The 19,894-nt window shown below is 34.6% G+C and overlaps 1 protein-coding gene across 4 annotated transcripts in view; it reads right to left on the bottom strand.

Annotated features, from left to right (window-relative positions):
- The window catches only part of LOC143448884 (E3 ubiquitin-protein ligase TRIP12-like), a 35,610-nt gene extending 17,225 nt beyond the window's left edge, over nt 1–18,385 (bottom strand). For 3 of the 4 annotated variants that reach the window (XM_076948811.1, XM_076948809.1, XM_076948808.1), the window contains exons 1-16: nt 18,236–18,385; nt 16,888–16,938; nt 15,977–16,035; nt 15,473–15,560; nt 11,789–11,858; nt 9,109–9,195; nt 6,702–6,846; nt 5,363–5,458; nt 5,080–5,190; nt 4,871–5,009; nt 4,657–4,802; nt 4,392–4,469; nt 4,237–4,332; nt 3,502–3,668; nt 3,295–3,411; nt 2,102–2,371 (exon numbers count right to left, since the gene is read on the bottom strand). In XM_076948811.1, coding sequence (XP_076804926.1) covers nt 2,102–2,371; nt 3,295–3,411; nt 3,502–3,668; nt 4,237–4,332; nt 4,392–4,469; nt 4,657–4,802; nt 4,871–5,009; nt 5,080–5,190; nt 5,363–5,458; nt 6,702–6,846; nt 9,109–9,195; nt 11,789–11,858; nt 15,473–15,560; nt 15,977–16,035; nt 16,888–16,938; nt 18,236–18,330 — 1,815 coding nt within the window. In that variant the 5' untranslated portion in view covers nt 18,331–18,385. The remainder of the gene's footprint in view (nt 1–2,101; nt 2,372–3,294; nt 3,412–3,501; nt 3,669–4,236; nt 4,333–4,391; nt 4,470–4,656; nt 4,803–4,870; nt 5,010–5,079; nt 5,191–5,362; nt 5,459–6,701; nt 6,847–9,108; nt 9,196–11,788; nt 11,859–15,472; nt 15,561–15,976; nt 16,036–16,887; nt 16,939–18,235) is intronic. The other variant, XM_076948810.1, reaches the window with a different exon arrangement.
- Nucleotides 18,386–19,894: the final 1,509 nt, after the last annotated feature.

A 19,894-nucleotide genomic window follows, 5' to 3' on the forward strand; every position in this document is an offset into this window, starting at 1 on the left:
GCCTGAACCTGCCAGCCGCCTTAGGAGTGCGACGCAGACAGATAGTTTATTGCGCAGTGACTCCGAGTGTCGATACGTGAGTGCCCTGTCCAAGGTCACGCCGAAGTAGGTTCGCTCGGCGCTGTAGGGCAGGTGTTCCCCGTCAATACTGATGCTTATCTCACGCTGTGCTTCCTTGTTGTTAAGGTGGAAGGCCGCCGACACTGTCTTTGCCTTGCTGAGCTGCAGCTTCCATTTCTGATGATATGCAGTTAGTGTTTGCATGTCTTGGCTAAGATACCTCTCCATCGACTGCCAGTCTCCGGCAGAATGCAGGAGTGCCAGGTCATCTGCATAGGCATACTTCCTGGAGGTGGTGGTGGGCAGGTCATAGGTGTATATGTTGAACAGGAGAGGAGCCAAGACGGAGCCCTGTGGGACGCCGTTTCTGAGTCAACAGGGTTAATACTCACTCACTTGTTACTCAGTGCTGGTCTGAAGCGACAGACAGTGATCCTGGTTCCAGTCTACCACGCTTCACTCCAGCAGTTCCACCTGGAGGGAAAACCTTAGATGATATTCTCGAAGATAATCAAACTTATGTGTCTTTCAAAAAAATATTTGACAAGGAAAGTATGGAGTATTTTGTCGATAAAATCAACAGATATAACATTGAGATGTTTAACACCACTGGGCCAATAACTGCAGACTTATTAAGCTCAAAAGCAATCTAACAAATGTGGTTGAATTATATGACTGTTTGGAATAATTTTAAAAATAGGTATTTTAGTTTTGCATCAAGTTTTTAGGAAATTGTGAATGTTCTGGGCGAGAATTAGTTTAAATGGCTGGTAGTTAGCACACAAATAAAACTACTGGTAAATTTGGGTGTATTTACAAGAAAGTGAGCTTTTTTTTGAGTCTCTGTGGAACAGCTTCAGGTGCTTGAATCACCTTGATGCTAAGTTTGCAATCAAACACATGCCCTAGTACATAATTTAATAGGTTTCAAGGCAAAAAAAACAGTAAATTTGTATTTCTATTTTGTGATTTAGTAAAAATTTTACGGAAAATCCTTCTCTTGTGTTCTTTAGTACATAAAACACATTTACTAGTTTCAAAACGCTGCTGTGGTGCCATAAAATTGTACTAAATGTAAAATGTTACAAGTTTCCTGATCACACCCAAAATGATTGAAAAAAAAATGTTTTCACAGAGGCTAGATTGTGACTTTTTATCAGGCACTCAAAAGGTTAAAAATCTTGGTCCATTAAAATTTCTCAGAAGTTGCCGTAACCAAACTTTAAAATAACCCGGTATTCAACCATTCATCTTTGCCGTGGTTTCTTTCAGCAAATGTTATAAGACAGGGGTGGCCAACATTTCTATGATTTGGATTGGCAAGGAAGAAGTCGCAATGCAATTTTTTGTGACTCTTTTACTGCAAATGGATTTACATTTATCACACATTACCATAGCAAGTAGTGGTAATGCGATCCATTCACTATGAAACAATGTACTGTATTTTGACTCCACTGACCTATTTACCTACCTATTGTGTCCATTAAATCAATATTTTTACCAACACTAAACTATTCAGCATTGTATCACAATTATTAACCTTCTAACATCTTAACTTAATTAAATCTTTAAAACAACATGGTAAAAACAGTAATCTTAATAACTTTACTCCAATACAGTACCATAATCAACTAATCTTAACTTGTGAACCACGTTATCTTTTTACCAAGTAGCAGCGTAGCTGATAAAATTCCTGAATGAAATGTGTATGATGCAATACTTCTTTCTAATAGACTGAATTATGGCATCATAGACATTTCATCCTACCAAGAAAGAACTTGGAACGTTAGAAGTACACAATATGACTTATTTTTTTACCTTTGAGACCCAGGTTTGAGTCGCCTCGACCCATATGTTGGGCCCTAAGCCTACAGGAATACTGACTGAGAAACTTTTTTAGTAATCTTGTTAAGTCAACACATAATTAAATGCGATCGACCGGTTGATCGCAATCAACTTGCTGGCCACCTCTGTTATAAGATAACCTAAATGCTATTTCACAAAACCTAATTCAATAGAAACATAAAACATTATAGCATACATGGTGAGATAGCCGTTGTACCAACAGTGGAATGGAGCTTTCATAATACATATCAAAATCAGCATGCTGGTCGCTGGCTGTTAAAACAGAACAGCAATTTGCAGCAACAGTTAAAGCATTTCTCTGAGCAGGCAGGGAAAAAAAGTCAACATAAAGCAGACAAGAAGACAATCCATTTGCTCTCAAAATAGAAGCTCCATGCCGCCGAGATAACATCTCCAGAGCGGTGAGAGATTGCTCTGCTACATCCATGCAATGAATACTCTGAAGCTAAATTAAAACAAAGTTTAATTTTTATGCAAAGCATTAACTGTACCCTACATAAAATGATTGTTACTTTATTTGGATCCAACCAAAGCTAAGCATAGTTACTATATAACTAACTTGTATTGGAGAATATGAACAACAGCAATTATTTCTTTTACGTCTATTTAGCTAAAATATAATAAGAAAACTTTTATGAACAGTTTTCCAAAAATCCAGTTTGAAATGTGAATTAAATAAAATATACAAAAATATATGCATTAATTGTGACAATAATAAACCCAAAAATGGAAAGTACATTCAATTCTTACAATTACACTTAAACAATATCATATAATTTTTTACCAAAAAGCGCCTATACTAAAACAGGGCATATATTGGCAAGTTTGGTTTGCAAACCCTATAGTCAATCCTCACATTCTAGTCTAGTCAAATAATGAAAACGATAAACTAAATAAAAGTAACTCTGGCAATAAACAATTTACATTAAAAATTGTCCATTAACTCTACTGTAATTATACAGTGGAAGTGAAGTGAAAGATCGATAATGTTACTGTGAGTTATCTCAAGTTGATTGGTTATGCGCCCTAGATGATAATGTCAGTTCAATGCTTACAAATACTTAGAGGGTGAATTCAATGATTGAAACCAGTATCAATGTATGTGACCCATTAAGGAAGTGAATCATAACAATAAAGCAATTTTTAAGTACCTAATTTTGACAAAAGGTGCACTAGTTATGCCCTCGAGACCTTAAAATTATTCTGAGTTGAAAAGTTTTGGGTTAGTTGTTGTTGGCTTGGCTTTGCTAGTTGTTTACATTTACTACAACAGGCGATTTGTCAGATTTTTTTCCAGTTATCCTAACTTTTGAATAAAGCTAAATTAAGCTAATGAATGAGCTTCACTGTAATTGACAAAACTATTACCTTCTCCAAAAATGCAGGTACAGCATCAACAACAACAACAGAAGAGCGTGGCAAAGCTTCCATCATGTAAGTAAGAGCCCTACAGGCATGATTCATTATATCAAAGTTGTGCTCCATCTTAAAATCAAGGAATCAAAGGTTATTAAATATACTATATAGAATTAACCTGAAGGAGAAAGAAAAACAATCCAAGTAAAATAAAATTACCTTCAGCAGTGTGATCAGTGCTGGGACTACCATTTTCACTGGAAAACCTGTGAGTGTGTCTTCATTTCCCATAACAAGCAGTTGGCACATTTCAATAACTGATTGTAACTGCCTCGACTCATCCCCAGTGGCTTGCATACCTTGCAGAAACTGTTGTGCCTTTGAATCTAACATAAACAGTTGTACTACCAGTTACATAACTATTGTGCATTCAAATATAAATAATAATGCTATCATATTCAAATACAAGATAATGCTGTTAAATCAATGGAAAGGGTATTTATAAATACCAACAAGCTACAAAATTCTGCAAGTTTCAAGCAATATCGAGGTAACATAGAAATAAACACAGGAAAACTTCCAATTTATCAAAGTCTCAAGAACAAATATAGCTTCTAACCTTGTTAATCCATTTCATTTTGTAACAAGAGAATTGTGTCAGATAAGTGGGTTAAACATGATAAAATACAAAACAAATAAAAGGAGAACAGTTCCTTGAATATAATTTGTGTTGGATTGTGAGAATTTTAAATCAATTATCTCCGAAATAACATGAACCACTGTATCAGTCATACTCAATGCAAAAAAAAGGAGCAACGATCAAGTGTATACACAAAATGTTTTCCTTTTAAAACTGTTACACATAAAACGTTTCCGGTGTTCATCAATACAATTACAGCATTTCTTATAACCAACAACATACAAAATAACCAATATCTATGACAGACCACTGACTTGAGTTACTATTTACTGATCGATGAAGGATCTGCTGCACTCGAGGACCAAGTGTTCCGAAAAAATGTGAAGGCAAACCTCTTGCCTCTAGCAAGGCTTCAAAATAAAAACATGATTAAACAAACTGCACTCACCTAACAAATAAAACTTTTTACCTTGGAGCCTAGACATATCTGGATCTTCTCCTTCAGCTTCGGCATTAGAGCTGTCTGCAGCAACAGCGTCTACATTGTCTGTTGGTTACAAATTACTGAATTTTAAAAATACACATAACATAGGCTATAAAATTGGCAAAAGTATTTTACTGTGGTCTTTGTGATATAGTGCTTGCGTGTAATTAACCAATTCAGCAACATTCTACCAAACCAAAGCTTAACAAAAAAGTAAACGGTTATCAAATGTCACATGCCAATTCGTTACTTTGGTTAGCTAATGTAGGCTGTGAGGCGTTTGCTTGAGGATCTTCTTGTGAATTAGCACTTTCTTGTGACATATCAGGATTGGGAGCAGGTTCGTCCCCCCTTTCATGAGAGTGCGTGGTCGTCGATTTTCCCCTTCCCCTGCGACTATGGTGTAACTTGTATTTCAATACATGTTACATAGTTTCAAAACAACGAAATTTTTAAAAACCTACCTAGTACTTGCGCAAGACCCCGTTTTGCCTGTGCTGATGGCAGATTTTCTATTGTAGTTGAGATGGTTTGGAGGGGACTGATACCGTTTACGACTTTTGGAATGTCCTTCAGTGTCCTTTACTTTTATCAAATGTTTTACTAAGTGTAAAATATAAATATTATTAAATCAAATTCAAAACCACTAACATTGTCACCTATAGAAACCGACCTTTACTACTTTTGGTATGTTTTGTCAAATTAGGTCTTGTGTTAACTCTGCCCTGTGAAGAACCGGGAGCAATTTCAGATAATTTCTGGGTTTCAGGAAATCCTTTTGTGTCTAAAAATAGATATAGTGATATAGTGATATAATAATAGATAAAAATAGATGCTAGGAAAGTGTGAAAAGTCTATTGTAAATATTCATTGATAAAGACACTCCCTGTAGCAGTGCAAGAAGCGTTTTGGTCTAATGGCTACAGATTTGATTTACAGCCTATGGGATTGCCTACTTTTCTTTTCAGAAGTCTGTCCAATACCGAAACCGCCAATCACAAAACGACTGTGTATTTTGGAAGTGGTGGCCTTTTGCAGTGCTTGGATGTCTTCTGTAAATCATTGTGAAAATTGAAGCTTAGTGATTTCTCATGATCACAAATCGTTATTTATATATATTTATATATATATTCATTTGTTAGAATATATCACTAGTGAACAATATTGATTTATCATTAGACACTTCAAATCAAGAAAGGTTCTTTTGTAATTCATCATCAAAAATTTGATGCAAACCAGTTTAACACAATGGTTTACCTACTGTATTAACAAAGTGACACATTAGAACAAACCATTAAAAGCTTGATAAGGAATACATGGCAACAACCACTTTGATGAAGACAAAAAAACTAACTACTTTATTAAGAAATATTTATGAAACTTAAACTTATTAAGCAACAAAAGAATCAGTCAACAAATTCCCAGGAAGACAAAATCTAGTCTTACTTAATGCCAAAACACTTAATACCATTTTAAGAAAAGAAAAAAATGTGATAAATTTAAAATAGAGTCTAATTTTCGTGCACACAATCCAATATATATATATATACACAGAGGTGAGCAGTCGGTACTTTGAAAGTACCCTTGGTAACGGTACCGGTATCTGGAAAAAATGTCCCGATGGTTCGAGTATTTGGTACTATTTTAAAAAAGTAGTCTGTTACTTTGTCGGTACTCGGTACCGGTACTTTTATTGTAAAAGATGCTGTGGTAAATACAATGTTTGCCGCTATATGTCCCCGGTAACTCCAGGTCAAAACATATGTGACATATCTAGATTTAAAAAAATCGACAGATGCTAAAATTAGTATTAAGGATTAATTAACTTGTATTTTAAAAACATACTTGTTAAAATTTTGATTGTCATGTGAAAAGTACCAACTGAAATTTCTTGAAAAAAGTAATTCGGTACTTTTGAAAGGTACCGGTACTGAAAAAGTACCGCGGTACAGTAATTTGGTACTGCCCACCTATGTAAATATAAAGCTTTCAATGCAAGCATTTATATGCAGAAAACAGCCAGTGATGTAAAACTAAGGTGACAATTATTCAATACAATAAAAATGATCACAGTTAATTAACAAATGGCTGTAAAGAAAAGACCACATCATTTTACAATTGCATTTAGATTATTACTGCAGGTAGCATTTTAAAGGGACCCATTTGCAATATTTAGCTCTCAAAGAAAGCAAATTTTAATGATTTTCAAAACCCAACGTAAGTGACACTATCAACAGGCAATTTTGTTAAAACATATTTCGCTTAACTGAGTTAGACTGACACTATAACACAAACCTGCTTGGTCTTCCAACTGAGGTTTTGATGTTGTGGGTTGAGAATTCTTTTCCTTTTCTTTAGTATTTAATTTCTTAATATTTGTCTTTGTACATCGGGATGCCAGCTTTCTTGTAGATACAGTAGCAGTAATGCTACTGCTAAGCTTTTATGAAAAACGCAATAATATTAAAACTAAATGTAATAAATTAAATGGAAAAGAAAACTATATGATAAGGAATATAATATCTCAAACACTGAATATCATATTTTTTCCACCAAGTGGAGCGTTTGACATCTCACATCGATACACCTTTCTGGTACATATATTTTGTAATAATAAGCTAGATCACACAATAAAAGTTACAATACTAATATTAGTAAAGTGTATTACATACATCAGGAGCGTGCAACCTATAGCCCATGAACCAAAATTGTTCAAAATTTGGATAATTTGCAGCCAGTGAAACGTTTTCTGAGTAGCCAGCAAAATAACATTTATCAAAACAACATTGCATTTTCTATTTAAATGCTGTATTTATCAGATTAGTAATGTTTCATACATATTATTCTTCGTTTAGAATGTGGTCACGTTTAACTTACCAAGCAAATACTATTTGTTAGGCTGAGTCAGGAAGCGGCCATGTTCAGCAAAAAAAAGAACAACTTAGATGCAAATCATGCAATCCAGGCAATTTTAATCCACTGAAGCACAAAAATGCAGATATAACAAACTAGTTGTTTTATATCCAAACCCTTGCAGTTACTGGGGACCTGGCCAAACTATGGAGGTGGGCTAAAATTTATAGTATAAGAAGTTATGACATATACAGTGAAATTTTACACGTGTCGAATTCAATCTTTATGGGCACTAACTACAATGTTTTTTTTTATATATTTGTTAACATTAGTGCGATAAAAAAGTAATACTAGGGAGATTTTTTATATTAAAGAAATTTTTCAATGTGGTGTTTTAAAAATTCTTTGATTCTAGGGTTATAGGTTAATTCTGCTGCTGAGCACGTTTTCTTTCATTCTATCTCAGAAAGAAGTGAAACGAAATAACTGGGGCAGTTATGGCCCCTGTAGCCTGACACTTGGCATTTGTTTCTTCTCAAAAATCAACCAGTTATTCATTGCGTCTTTGCCAAGTTATGCTCAATGAAAATAACAACATGCTAACACTGCAACAAGATGATTTATCTAGAACTGATTAAATAAGTAGCCTGTTTTGCTTGCACATACAAAATCGTGGAAAAAAACATAGAATATAAATGGTGACACGTGTTTGCTTTTTATGTGAGTGTGTGTGCTTTTTACATTTTCTTCTTTACAATAAAAGTATAGTTTTCATTTTTAATGTTAGATTTGTTAAACTTTCGCGGCCCGGCTACAAACTGTCCACAGCCCAGTGGTTGAGGACCACTGCCTTATGAAATGAGACAATCCTGTTGTAGGTATATACATTACTGTTATCATTAGCCTATTCTCATTTCAACTGAACCACCACTTTATACTGGTTTGATCAAAAGTAATGCTTTTCTGGTTCATAACGTTTATTTTTTGCTATTGACTGTGGAAAGCAAAAAAATGGTGCTAACCTTGTTATAGCAAAATAACATGTAATCTTAAATATAATCAACAAATGGAGAAAATAGTAGTAAAGCCTAAAAGGCTAAAAACATGCAAGAAGTTGACTATGTTGTGGTGCTATAACAATGAAAGCTTCGCTCCGCTAGTCGGCCATCAAATTAATATAATTGATAACAGCATATCAGCAAAAATGTAAAGAAACAAAAAAGTTTAGCCATTAGCTGAATACAAAAGAGTTTTGAGCAAAATGTTTTGTAATACACTAAAATTATTGTTTTAATGTTTAAATATACATAACTTTTAAGTCTAACATGCCAAAACTAATACTGCAAATACCAATAAAGCAAACTTCATCCTGATTCGTGATAATAAGCCGCATTTATCATTGCAACTTGCCAATTACATGTTACTGGCAGCTTTTTGCCAGAAAGTCAACTAAATAACCTAATGCCTAGTGAGTTACAGGTGAGAACTTCCAGCCCAAATTAAAAAAGATAACTCAATCCCTAACTTACCTTTCACATGTTGGCAAATATATGGAAGTCAAATTTTAAATGTACCCATCATAATATTGATGGCAAAACAAACCAAACAGCATATAAGAAAAACCCTCATCATATATTTTTGTAACTTTTTTTAACAGTATTATGCAAAATAACCCAAAATATCAAAATTATTGACAAATGTTACTAATTATAATGGACAATTGGTCATGTTCAAAGCCTGAGATCCACTAAGATCAGGTGTATTTTGCCCAACAGTGCTACAAAGATGCACGCCCCTGACTTAAATTGTACTCCGAATTAAACCAATTCAGGCAAAATGCATATAACACCTGATTTAGGTTATCCTCTTCCTCTGAATCAAGTGAATTCTGTGGAGGTTTGAATGGATACCAGAGCGTAGATGCGACTTCTTTTATCTAATATTAAGACCGATAGTAAAGAGTAATTTCGTTTAAAACAAAATTCAAGCCACACTCAGCTTGTCATTTTTTTAATACAGTTAGGGGTAAACTTCAGTGCACGCCCATTGACAATCAACTATAATACCCAACTATATGAAGGTGGTAATATGCTATTATCTTGAAGCATTAAAAATAGCCTTAAACTACCGAAGTTGAAATGGTCGAAGTTAACAACATTTGTATTGTCCAAAAATCACTCAAAATCAAAAGTAAAATGCTTACATAATTGGAGTACTGTACTACAGAAGAATCCCATTTAATGATCACTAGGGGTGGGCCAATACAAATACTAACAATGGCAAACTTGAGTATAGTATTATGTATAAATATACTGACTTTGGTAGAAATGATGATCTAGTTTCCAGGCAAAGCTAAAATTGTGAGTTTATCAGTACTTATGATGAAGAACATTTTCTTAATGATCTTGCTTTTTCAATCTCTTTTTAAACAATATTTTTGGAACAAAGCAATTTTGCCATATATCACAAGCAAGATTTGGTAACTTTTGGATGAAAATGATCCACTTGGTTCTAATACGAATAGAGTTGAGATCCGTTTGTGTCAACCAACATAATATTCGAGTTCGCACAAACAACAAATAAACTTTCTTGCAGGACATTCCTAAATCCCTAAAAATGACCACCACAACCACCTTGGTATCACGACAACTTAAGCGTGATCCAGAATATTTTCTAATGCATTATTTAGCATATGTTTCACCAACACGGCTACTATGGCATCCAGACCAAGATCACAAAATACTTGGCACGAGACAACTACCCCAGCTAACACGACCATTAGTCTGTTATCATGTAAATATTTGCAAAAGGTTTAAGTAGAAATCATAAGTCATTAAATGCAGCTGTAAGTGGGAGCAAGTAGGAATGTCTTCCGGTCATAGTCGGTGTGTGCGCATATGCTTAGCTTAGTGCATGGCATACACAAATCTGCAATAATATTTTCAACATTTCTCATTATGGTTTCAAAAGGACGATAAATAGTAGGCATCAACTGAGTGACAATAAACAATTACACAAGACAAATTTAAGAGAACTTCCAATCACGGAAAGAAACATGTATTTCAGGCAATATAAAATGGAAACAGCAGCATTAAAGCAAGCATCTATCAAAGACTTTTTAAGAAGATTAATCACGCACTGTATTTATTTGGCTTGTTGCTGATCAACGCATATTACATGCTGAATGCCTATTCCACATTTCATCTGAAGAACAGGATCGCAAAAAACAGGAGCTATATTTAATTTCTTGTGCCAAAATATGATGCCATGTTTCATTCACAGCCCAACCACACTTTGTGGCGAGCGTTGATTCACTGAGTGTGGAATGCATTGTTATTTGTTATTTGTCAACACGGAGTGGTCGACTGTGCTATATTGTGAGTTTATGACTGTACAAAGCTTTTCAGCCCAATATAGTTAAGTCCCACACACACAAGTATACACAATTAAGTTAGGAGAAATGTTTTTCAGATAACGATTACAGTAAATAACCTTGTTCTTTAAGAATTAAAAATGGATTTCATTTCAGGCTCAGCAGCACAGCAGTTAAAGCACCTGGCTTGTAAAAAAGCAAGGTTGTTAATTTATTGACCAACTGAATAATAGACATTTGATTTCGTTGTGAACGATTAAAGATATAGCCCATGACATGACTTCTTTTGACTTGCATTATATTTTAACTTGACTTGATCCAATTAGTAATTTGACTCGACTTGACTTAAGTCAACTTCCCAAATGACTTGATTTGATTGGACTTAAAAAAATGACTTGGTTGCAGCACTGGCAGACAGTTTGCGGACCATTTGTTCATTCTGTTTGTCATCAGCTGAGCGGCAATGGTGTTTGTGGACAAGGGGCATGAATAAGAATTTAAGCAAGTTGGCCTGCCAGTAAGGTTGTTTGGAATGCTCTGTAATTTAAGGCTTGATATAATGACGTTGATGGTGTAAATATATTTTGTCTACTGCTCTGTCTGCTATACTATAGCTTCTTAGCATTAAACATATTTAACAGACTGGTGGCTGCTTTGCTACAAGCTGTGACTGAACAGGAATAACGAAGTAGTAGAGAGAACTATTTGTAGTTCCAGCACAACAAATAGTGCATGAAAAAAAAAAAACTGAAGTTAATCTGGTCTCGGTCTAAAAATGTGATACTAAACCTGATGAAGATTTAATGGATCAAAGTGGTTCAAGTTGGCCTTTTCGAAGATTCATGATGTCACTGGGATGTTTAGCACTTATGTCTTGGGTCAAGAACTAGTGATTAGTAAGGGTTGACATTGGGACATGAGAATTTATCTAACACAAATGTGTCAGCATCAATAACAAATCCCCAGCCAACATGGTGGTAATTGAAGTTACTAGTGCAGGGACTGGACTGGAGGAGGAAAATTGAAAATAATGAAAGGGGAGAGTGAATTTAACAACATCAGCATGTACTAAGCAGGTTTTACTCAAGAAATCACATAAACCTTTTTCAAAAATAATTTGGAAGTAAAACAATAACTTGCTTTTATTTGAACCTACTTTTGCAGCTTTTCCAACGCTTGATTTCCCAGAACGTTCCTTTTTTCTGGGAGAAATTTTCTTGTTTGTGCTGAAAAATATTTGATATTAATTGCAAAGTACTCTGACATAAATAAAATTTAAAGCATGCTGGTGGATGTTTATACATATGATTTGCTTTATTTATTTCTCTTTCTCTCAGTTAGGAATCTACTGAATCCTCAAGGGGAGTAGCAGCTCTATGGTTTGCAGTTTTTCGCCACTTTTGCCAGTTCAGGTAAAGCAATGATTCGTTAACGTTTTGATCTGCTTTCCCATTGAAGCCAACCACCAAATCGAGCCGCCCGAGTTGCATCCGCACAAAATTTGAACATTTGCAACATCCAATTTTGATCAAATGTTTACAGCAATTTTTTAAACTGGGATGCTTTCAATCTTTTCAAGGCTGAATACAGATTAATTTTAAATGAGTGGTATGTATACTATAGCAATCTATTTGTTTGATCATAGTTTAATGCTGTTGTAGCGTCTCACTTGCCACTACGACTAAGAAACATACCACAAATGCAATGCCTACACAGCATAGAAATGTATGACTGTGAGAGGTGTGGGTCGGTCACGTCTCTTAGGATGTATTTAGCAAAGGCTAAACGAGCCTAATTGCTACACTGCAAAATGCATATGAGATAGTACACTGTAGCCTATAATTATAATGAATGTTCATTTCCAACTCCGTTTTTGTGCATATTAATTTACGTTCACAAAGAAATTTCATAGGTTAATAACTTCCTAACCAGACTGCAGAATTTACCAACCGGTCAAGAACCGCTGGGCAACAAGAATAACTAATTGTGACTAGACCAGATCAGTGATGCAATTGTACCAGCTGATTTTTGGTCAACCTGTTGATTTTACCTGTTGATTTTTACCAACTGGTGTGGCAAGTAGAACGACTCGTTTTGCAAGTCTTCAGTGAGGCATTTTGGTGATGTGACTATACCATCGTAGTTGAGCTTTCTCAATTAAGATTTATAAATTTCAAAGCTACGGTACACATTTGATCTATAATAATACTATCACACTATGAACCATTACTAAAAATCATTTTTCAAGCCCACACTCTTTTGGTCCTAAGTGGAAAAAACTGATTTAAAAATTGAGCTAAGTAGTCTTAGAAAACTCTTCTTGATGACAAAAAAATGTTTAGCTTCACGCATGATCGCATTTGCTTTTCCAATTGGGTACTACAATTTTACGTTTTGTTTTCCATCACCCCCATGAGCTAAAATCACTCTACCTGCTTGATTGTTTCTCGACAAACTAGCAGAGAACACTGAGCTGGGTTTAGTGATCTTAAAGTATCTCTGTATGCTTAATTACTTCAAACTCATTATAAACAGTTGCAAACCAATCGAGCGCATGTTGAAGATTCGGTTGAGATGAACAGCAGAATCAGATCAACTGCTAACAACACATGACTGATCATACACTTTCCAACCATGACACACTCTTTAGGCAGGTCCTGCTCCACCCAGATACTTAAAAGCAATGCTTAGAATCTTGAAACTCGGCCTGTACTCAACTGGTAACAAATGAAGAGATGTAAGGGCAGGTTTAATGTGCTCGTGCTTCTTTAATTGACATACCAACCATCTGGCAGTATTCTGGTACTTTGCGATCGGGACATCGCATGTTGAAAAACACTGTGGAGTAGAGCATTGCAGTAGTCAAGTCGTGATTTAGCCAGCATATGAAAAAGTGTCTGGCAGGATTTCACTGAGAGATAACGATGAATGCTTCCAATGTTTCTAATGTGGAAATAGCAGGTTCCAGCAATGTCGTTGACTTGCTTGGTAAATGTCAATGAGCGATCAAGAAAAACTCTCTTTAATCCCAATATTTTAATGTTTTTTAGTTCGTTTAATTCAGCTTTGTGATGCTTGCGATTTTCAGCTTCGATGACTATGGTACTTTTCTTTTAAAGTTTTATCCAAACAAACATTTTGTTTGTCAAGAGTGTCCATGTGTAATTAGTAACAACCTTTAGTACACCAGATGATGCAAGCTCAAGCTTGTGTTAATTAAAAGGTAACCTTTGAAATCTCACGTTAGATTCTGCTTTTAATCAGGTTTTGACAGTTTTTTTGCTTATGACGCAATAGAAATTAATACCTAGGTTGTCTGTAAAAATTTTGCGTAAACAGACTATTGTGATGAAATAATAATACCACACAATGATTTGCCCAAATAGCATACAGCCACACCATTTTGCTCGAAATTTTGAATGCAATAATTTTCTGGATTATTCAAAAAAAATTTGGGTTTTTGCATTTTAAAACCAGAGCTTCTGGTTTGGAGCATTTCATAAACTGTCACAACAATACTTTTTTGTGTGTGCACCTAACATACTTATGAAAAAACAAAATCCAAAAATCAACGACTCTAACAGATCTAACTCCACCTATCTAAATTGTTTATGCCTATAAACATTGAAGGCAATTTTTTAAAAATTAAACTTCTATAACAATTAGCTTGAAGCCAGTTAAAACAGTTGTTGCTCGGTAGCGGAGTGGATAAAGCGATGACCTTGCAATAATGCAGTCCGGGTTTGATAACCATTATTGTTACTCTTGTAATGCTCTAGGACAGTGGTTCCCAAACCTTTTCAGCTTGTGGCACACAGGAAAAATTATAAAACGCTCGGGGAACACATACACGAGAATTTAAAAGAAATTATTTTCACGTGTTAATGCGATGGATGTGCTTATTGGATGGACATGTGCTTATTTATCAGCTATTGAAGCAGTTAGAGTGCTTTTAAGTCACATATGCTTGTCTGCATGCCTTATTTTAAATATTTATACAGTTCTTTTCCAAAATTTCAAAAAGATTCGCGGCACACCTGAGAATATGTGGAGGCACACTAGTGTGCCACAGCACACAGTTTGGGAATCACTGCTCTAGGGCAAAACTTTAACAACACTTGCTCCTGCTCAGTGGTTAGCGCTCGGTTGAATTCCTATGTTGAGGTTTATAAAGTTATTGTTCCATTTCACTGCTCCATAGCAATTTGGAGGGGCTTACTGTTGAAAGTTTAAATGTTCATCATTTTTGTCAAAATTTCATGGAATGTTCCTTAAAGCTTAATAAAGGTTTACATTATTGTGACATGCATGTAGAAATCTATCGGACAACACTTGTGTAGCAATAAAAATTTAGAACTGTACCTAATTTCTATGTTGTTAACAGCAAAGCATTACAAACAAAATAAAGCTGGACGAAATAAAACACATTTTGCCACATGGTTATCTGGGCACTATCCTAACTTTGACGCCTGCCAATTTGATTGATTTGTGAAGATTGGCCCACACTTGATTGATAAGTCTTTTTGCTCATTTTCCTTTTATAATAGCATGCATAGCAGCTGTTTTCACAATGTCAATGCATATATGGTTATGGTTAATTTTATGGTGGTGTGGTACATAAAATATGAGCTCAAAAAGCAAACCATGTGTTTTTTGCTGAATGATAAATAAAAATGCTTTACAATGATGTATTAAACACCTACAAAACCACTTAACTACAGGTATGCTTGTGTCAAAAAATGAGGAAACTTCTTAGATTTAATAATAATAGTAGAAATTTGCCTGAACCCTGTGCTAGTGATTTGATTTATGCCAGATATTTTTAATGTAATCCTTTTACCTTGTGGATGCTTCTGAACGAAGACGTTTTACGGGTACTGTGCGATCCTGTTTCTTGGTGTGTTGATTTTTCAAAGATTTTTTCAAGTCTAGAAAGAAGCATGGATACATCAATACATGTTATTACATGCTTGATAGCACACATTAAATTAGATTAATAGCTGTAGCATCCATAGATAACTGCACAAAGTATTTCATACAATTTTTGAATATTCACATAACTATTATGCAACTTGTATATATATATTGTCTTGTTGATTAAGTTTCAATTAAGTTGAGCTTTACATAATTTGCGAACAATAAGCGCTCCCCTATACGTTAGTGCAAAAATGATTGATTGGGCGGTCATATTCATATTTGGAAACATTGTGTACCAATTCTACTTGGAAAGTAGGGTGCTACTTAAACATGAATGCAACCCATATTTAAGATTTTGTGATAATATTCTATGTGAAAGCACACAATCTTGCATTTAATAATCATTTTTTTTTGACAAAACACATACCCTGAGTTTCTTTTCTTGGTTCTTCTGAACTCTCAATCTTTCTTTTTAGAACTGATGGTCTGACAAAAAGATTTTAAAGTAAATATGTGGCAACCAGATAAAAGTAGAAGCTAACCAAACATAGTATACATAGGGATGTGCATTTTAGAATATCGAATCGTTGAGAATCGGGTCCAAAAGTATTCGATTCTTATTTTTGGAACCCGTATTATTCTGATTACAATCATTGCCCAGACAGGTTTTGGTTTATCTAATATAATTTTTTCGAAGACAATTTTTATACATGGTTTCACTGAATGTGGTGGTTACTACTTTATACAAAGGCTTACAGTATTATAAATTTAAAAGTACTTAACCGTGACGGCGATTAATGCATCGAATCGTAGCAAAGAAAAAAGGCGGCAAATGTATGTGCGATGACACATGTATTTGAATAAGTTTGTGATAAGAGGAATGAACACGTTCATTTATTGTTCCGTTTGCTTAACTGAATTAAGCCGGTGATGGAAGGAACTGTTCGAGTTAAACAAATGTAAAATGTTTTAGTAAAAAATCTCTGCGTGAGTTCGTCCTTAAATGTTTTATTTAGATAAACTTACACTGATAATAATAGTACGTAAATTTCTTGAAAAATGTCCAAATTGGATAACTGACAGCAAAAATTCCATAAAAGAACCTCTCATAGTCTGTCATACCAGATATTTGTGAAAAAAAAGTGTAATTGTTATTGGTTTAGAAGCTATTCGAAAATAAGATTCAAAATTCTGGATTTGAACAAAATTACTCTAGAATAGTATATTATTCGACTTTGCTATTCTACATCCCTAAGTATACATAGGACAAAAATTATAAGGAAGTATAGGTGCAATATAACGTAATACATACAGGTCAATAATAAAATGATTAAAAACCTGAAATATTCTGTTTGACGAGTTGGACGAGGTCTCAGTCTTGACTTGTAACTAAATAAAAGTAAGATTATTATTCTTTTTCTCTAAACAATTAAAAAAATATAACGTAATGTGAGTTCGCTCATTTTTTCATTCAGGAGTGTGAGTGAAGGTGGTACTTGATTTTTCATCAAAGAGCGCTGCTATTTTTAAACAAGCGCTGACCAGCTCTGAATGTAACAGGACTTTTTATTATCTTAATTAGCAAAGTTATCAACAGCTCTGTTTAATTGCAAAAGAAGTTAATAAGATTAAAATTGAAACCAGATTGAAATATGCTGTAGCTATTCCTTTGTTGTTAAAACTTTGATACATACCAAAGGGGCAAAAACTACACATTTCAAAAATATATACGTCACAAAGCTCTTGTCACTCATTAGGTTGTGAGACAGTGAGTGTTCTCAGCCCAATCACAACAAAATATTTTCATAAAATTCTGTCAATATGTTGTAAAAACTTCCAAATAAATTGCAAGATTTGTAATGTAATAATGTACAGATTCACATTTATATATTTTATATTATGTATTTATCATTTATACTTTATTAAACAGCATTGAAAACTTAAGTGCTCTTTGTTCCTTCATTGTTCGTTCATCTATAATGAATTAGTAGACACTGATGTTACGTTTGGAACTGTTTTAACCTAGAATAACTTGTAGTTCGGAGTGCTAGCAGAGTTGTGACAAGATTACTTCTATTGCAGCTCCAACTTCAACTGCTCCACCACTAAACATGTTCTTGTGGGATCACAATAAAAACTTTGATAACAACAGTTCCACGATTCAAAAAGCAAATTTAAAGTAAGCGATCTCTCTCATGCAGCAGCATGACCCTGTTTCGCTTCCAACAACAAAAACAGTGTCAAACAAAAACTAGAGACATATTTCTTTGAGTTAAAAAGGGTAAAGAAGTGGTAGAACAGTTAGTCTGATTAGATTGAAATGAAAACCTCCCCTGATCTAGCACAAAGAAATAATAATCATTCACAATTGATAGACATTCATACAGATTCATTCATACATTTTGTTGCAGTCTTTTATGAGCTGTGTTTGGGAGCTGAGTGGTTTCTTACCCAAATGCTAAAATATGAGCATCAAATGTTCATTTCCATTTAAATAAATGGCAAAAAACAAAAATTCATTGCTTAACTATAATGGAGAAGGAGGCTATTAAAAATCCACTCACCTGTATATTTACTGTCAACTACTATTTGATTTAAGGCCAAGTTTCTTTTGGACTTGCCCATCACTTTAATAATTTTATATAAACATAATTTTAAAAAAAATTAAAAACAGCAGAAAACCTACCAAGATTCCTGGTAATTTTTATCGTCAGTAAAAGTATGTCTTGAAGATTCACAGATTTTTGACCCCCCTAAAGTAGTTTCACAGCGACTGGACATGTGAGATCTTGGAGTTCATTCCTTGCAACAAATTTACCCTACACTTAAATTATAATCACCTAGTATATAATGTACAAGTATCATAATGCAAGATGTGTTAGCATACATTTCTATACAGTGGGGCTGGGTAGACAATAATTCTGAGAATTCAACCACTTCAGAAAACACAACACCACTTTTATTTGGAGATTCAAGGCCAACCTTACGTCAGATTAAATAATGGCGATGCAACAACTGTGACATTAAGACAGTGGCGGATGCAGAAAATTATTGATGGGAGTGTTCCTGGGCCGATTGAAAGTTGGGAATTCCCGGACTAAGGACAGCTATTACATCGTGCAACCTTTCGCACCAAGCGTGATTAGTGACTTAATTACAAGTAGTAAGTACAAGTAGTAGTACATGTAGTATAAGGGGTAGTACATACTTACATAGTACATACTTACGTAGTAGTGATCACGTAAAAGTAGTAGTAACGCCTAAAATTATTAGCTTAGGGTTGCTTTCAAACCTAAGCCAAGAACGATGTGAATGTGTCACAGCCGACAGTAAACAAAATGTTGTCCCACTTTTTGGTCAGCTAACTTTCAAAAAGAAACAGCAACATCTCAAATTGGTGAGCAAAGGAGCAATGACAATTCAACTAAATAACATTTTTTGTTTGTTTGAGTTTTGAGTAACTTTACCGCCTTTTCTCCTTTTACATCAACCACATGCGAGTTAAATACGAGTTGCGTTGCCGGGAACAGCAACTTTCCTTAAGAGCTGGCCATCCGTAACTCACTCGTAAGAACTATCAAATGCTCGCAAGTGCTACGAGCAAAAAAATTCGAATACCATTCCAGCACTCTAACCCAGGGGTTCTTAAATTTTTTGGCGCACGCCCCCTTGACGGTACCTAAAATTTCGCGCCCCACCTCATCACAAAATAAAAAAGCATTAAACAAAACAACAATTTATTTTCAATTAACTTTCATTGATGTGAAGGATGTAGTTGTTTTTGGGAAACCAAACGTTTAATTCGAGGCTTTGTAGAAGATAATGCACATCTTAGGTCGGCTACACAGTCAAGTTTGTTCCTAGGCTTTGTCTTTATATTCATGAAGATTACGCTGCAAACGACTTGGTCTCAAAACGTCGTTGCTTAGCTTTTCTAAGCATATCACGCATTGCGGTACGACTTTTCTGTTCACTGTGGTATCTATAAAGCCATACTTCAGATAATTTTGGTCATACTTTCTCTTTTTTTCACTCATTTTGTGTCAATACAATTAGTTTAATTACTAAAATACCTCGTTATTAAATCAATACTAAAATTAAATTTTACTTCATTTTACGGTTTTAATATTGGCTGACGTTGGTTTTACCCTATTTAAACCAGGTGCGCGACATTACTATTTTTATTATGTGTGGCCGACACTGCACACAAATTTTCAATCGTTAATGACTCGAAAATTATACGTTGTAAACTGATCGGATATTTACAGGTTAGTAGCAAAAACATCTGGCTTCCTGTATACATCATAATTGTAAAACTAAAGAAAATGCATTTAGTGTAAATTAA

This window comes from Clavelina lepadiformis, chromosome 3, assembly GCF_947623445.1.
Source record: "Clavelina lepadiformis chromosome 3, kaClaLepa1.1, whole genome shotgun sequence".
NCBI lineage: Eukaryota > Metazoa > Chordata > Ascidiacea > Aplousobranchia > Clavelinidae > Clavelina > Clavelina lepadiformis.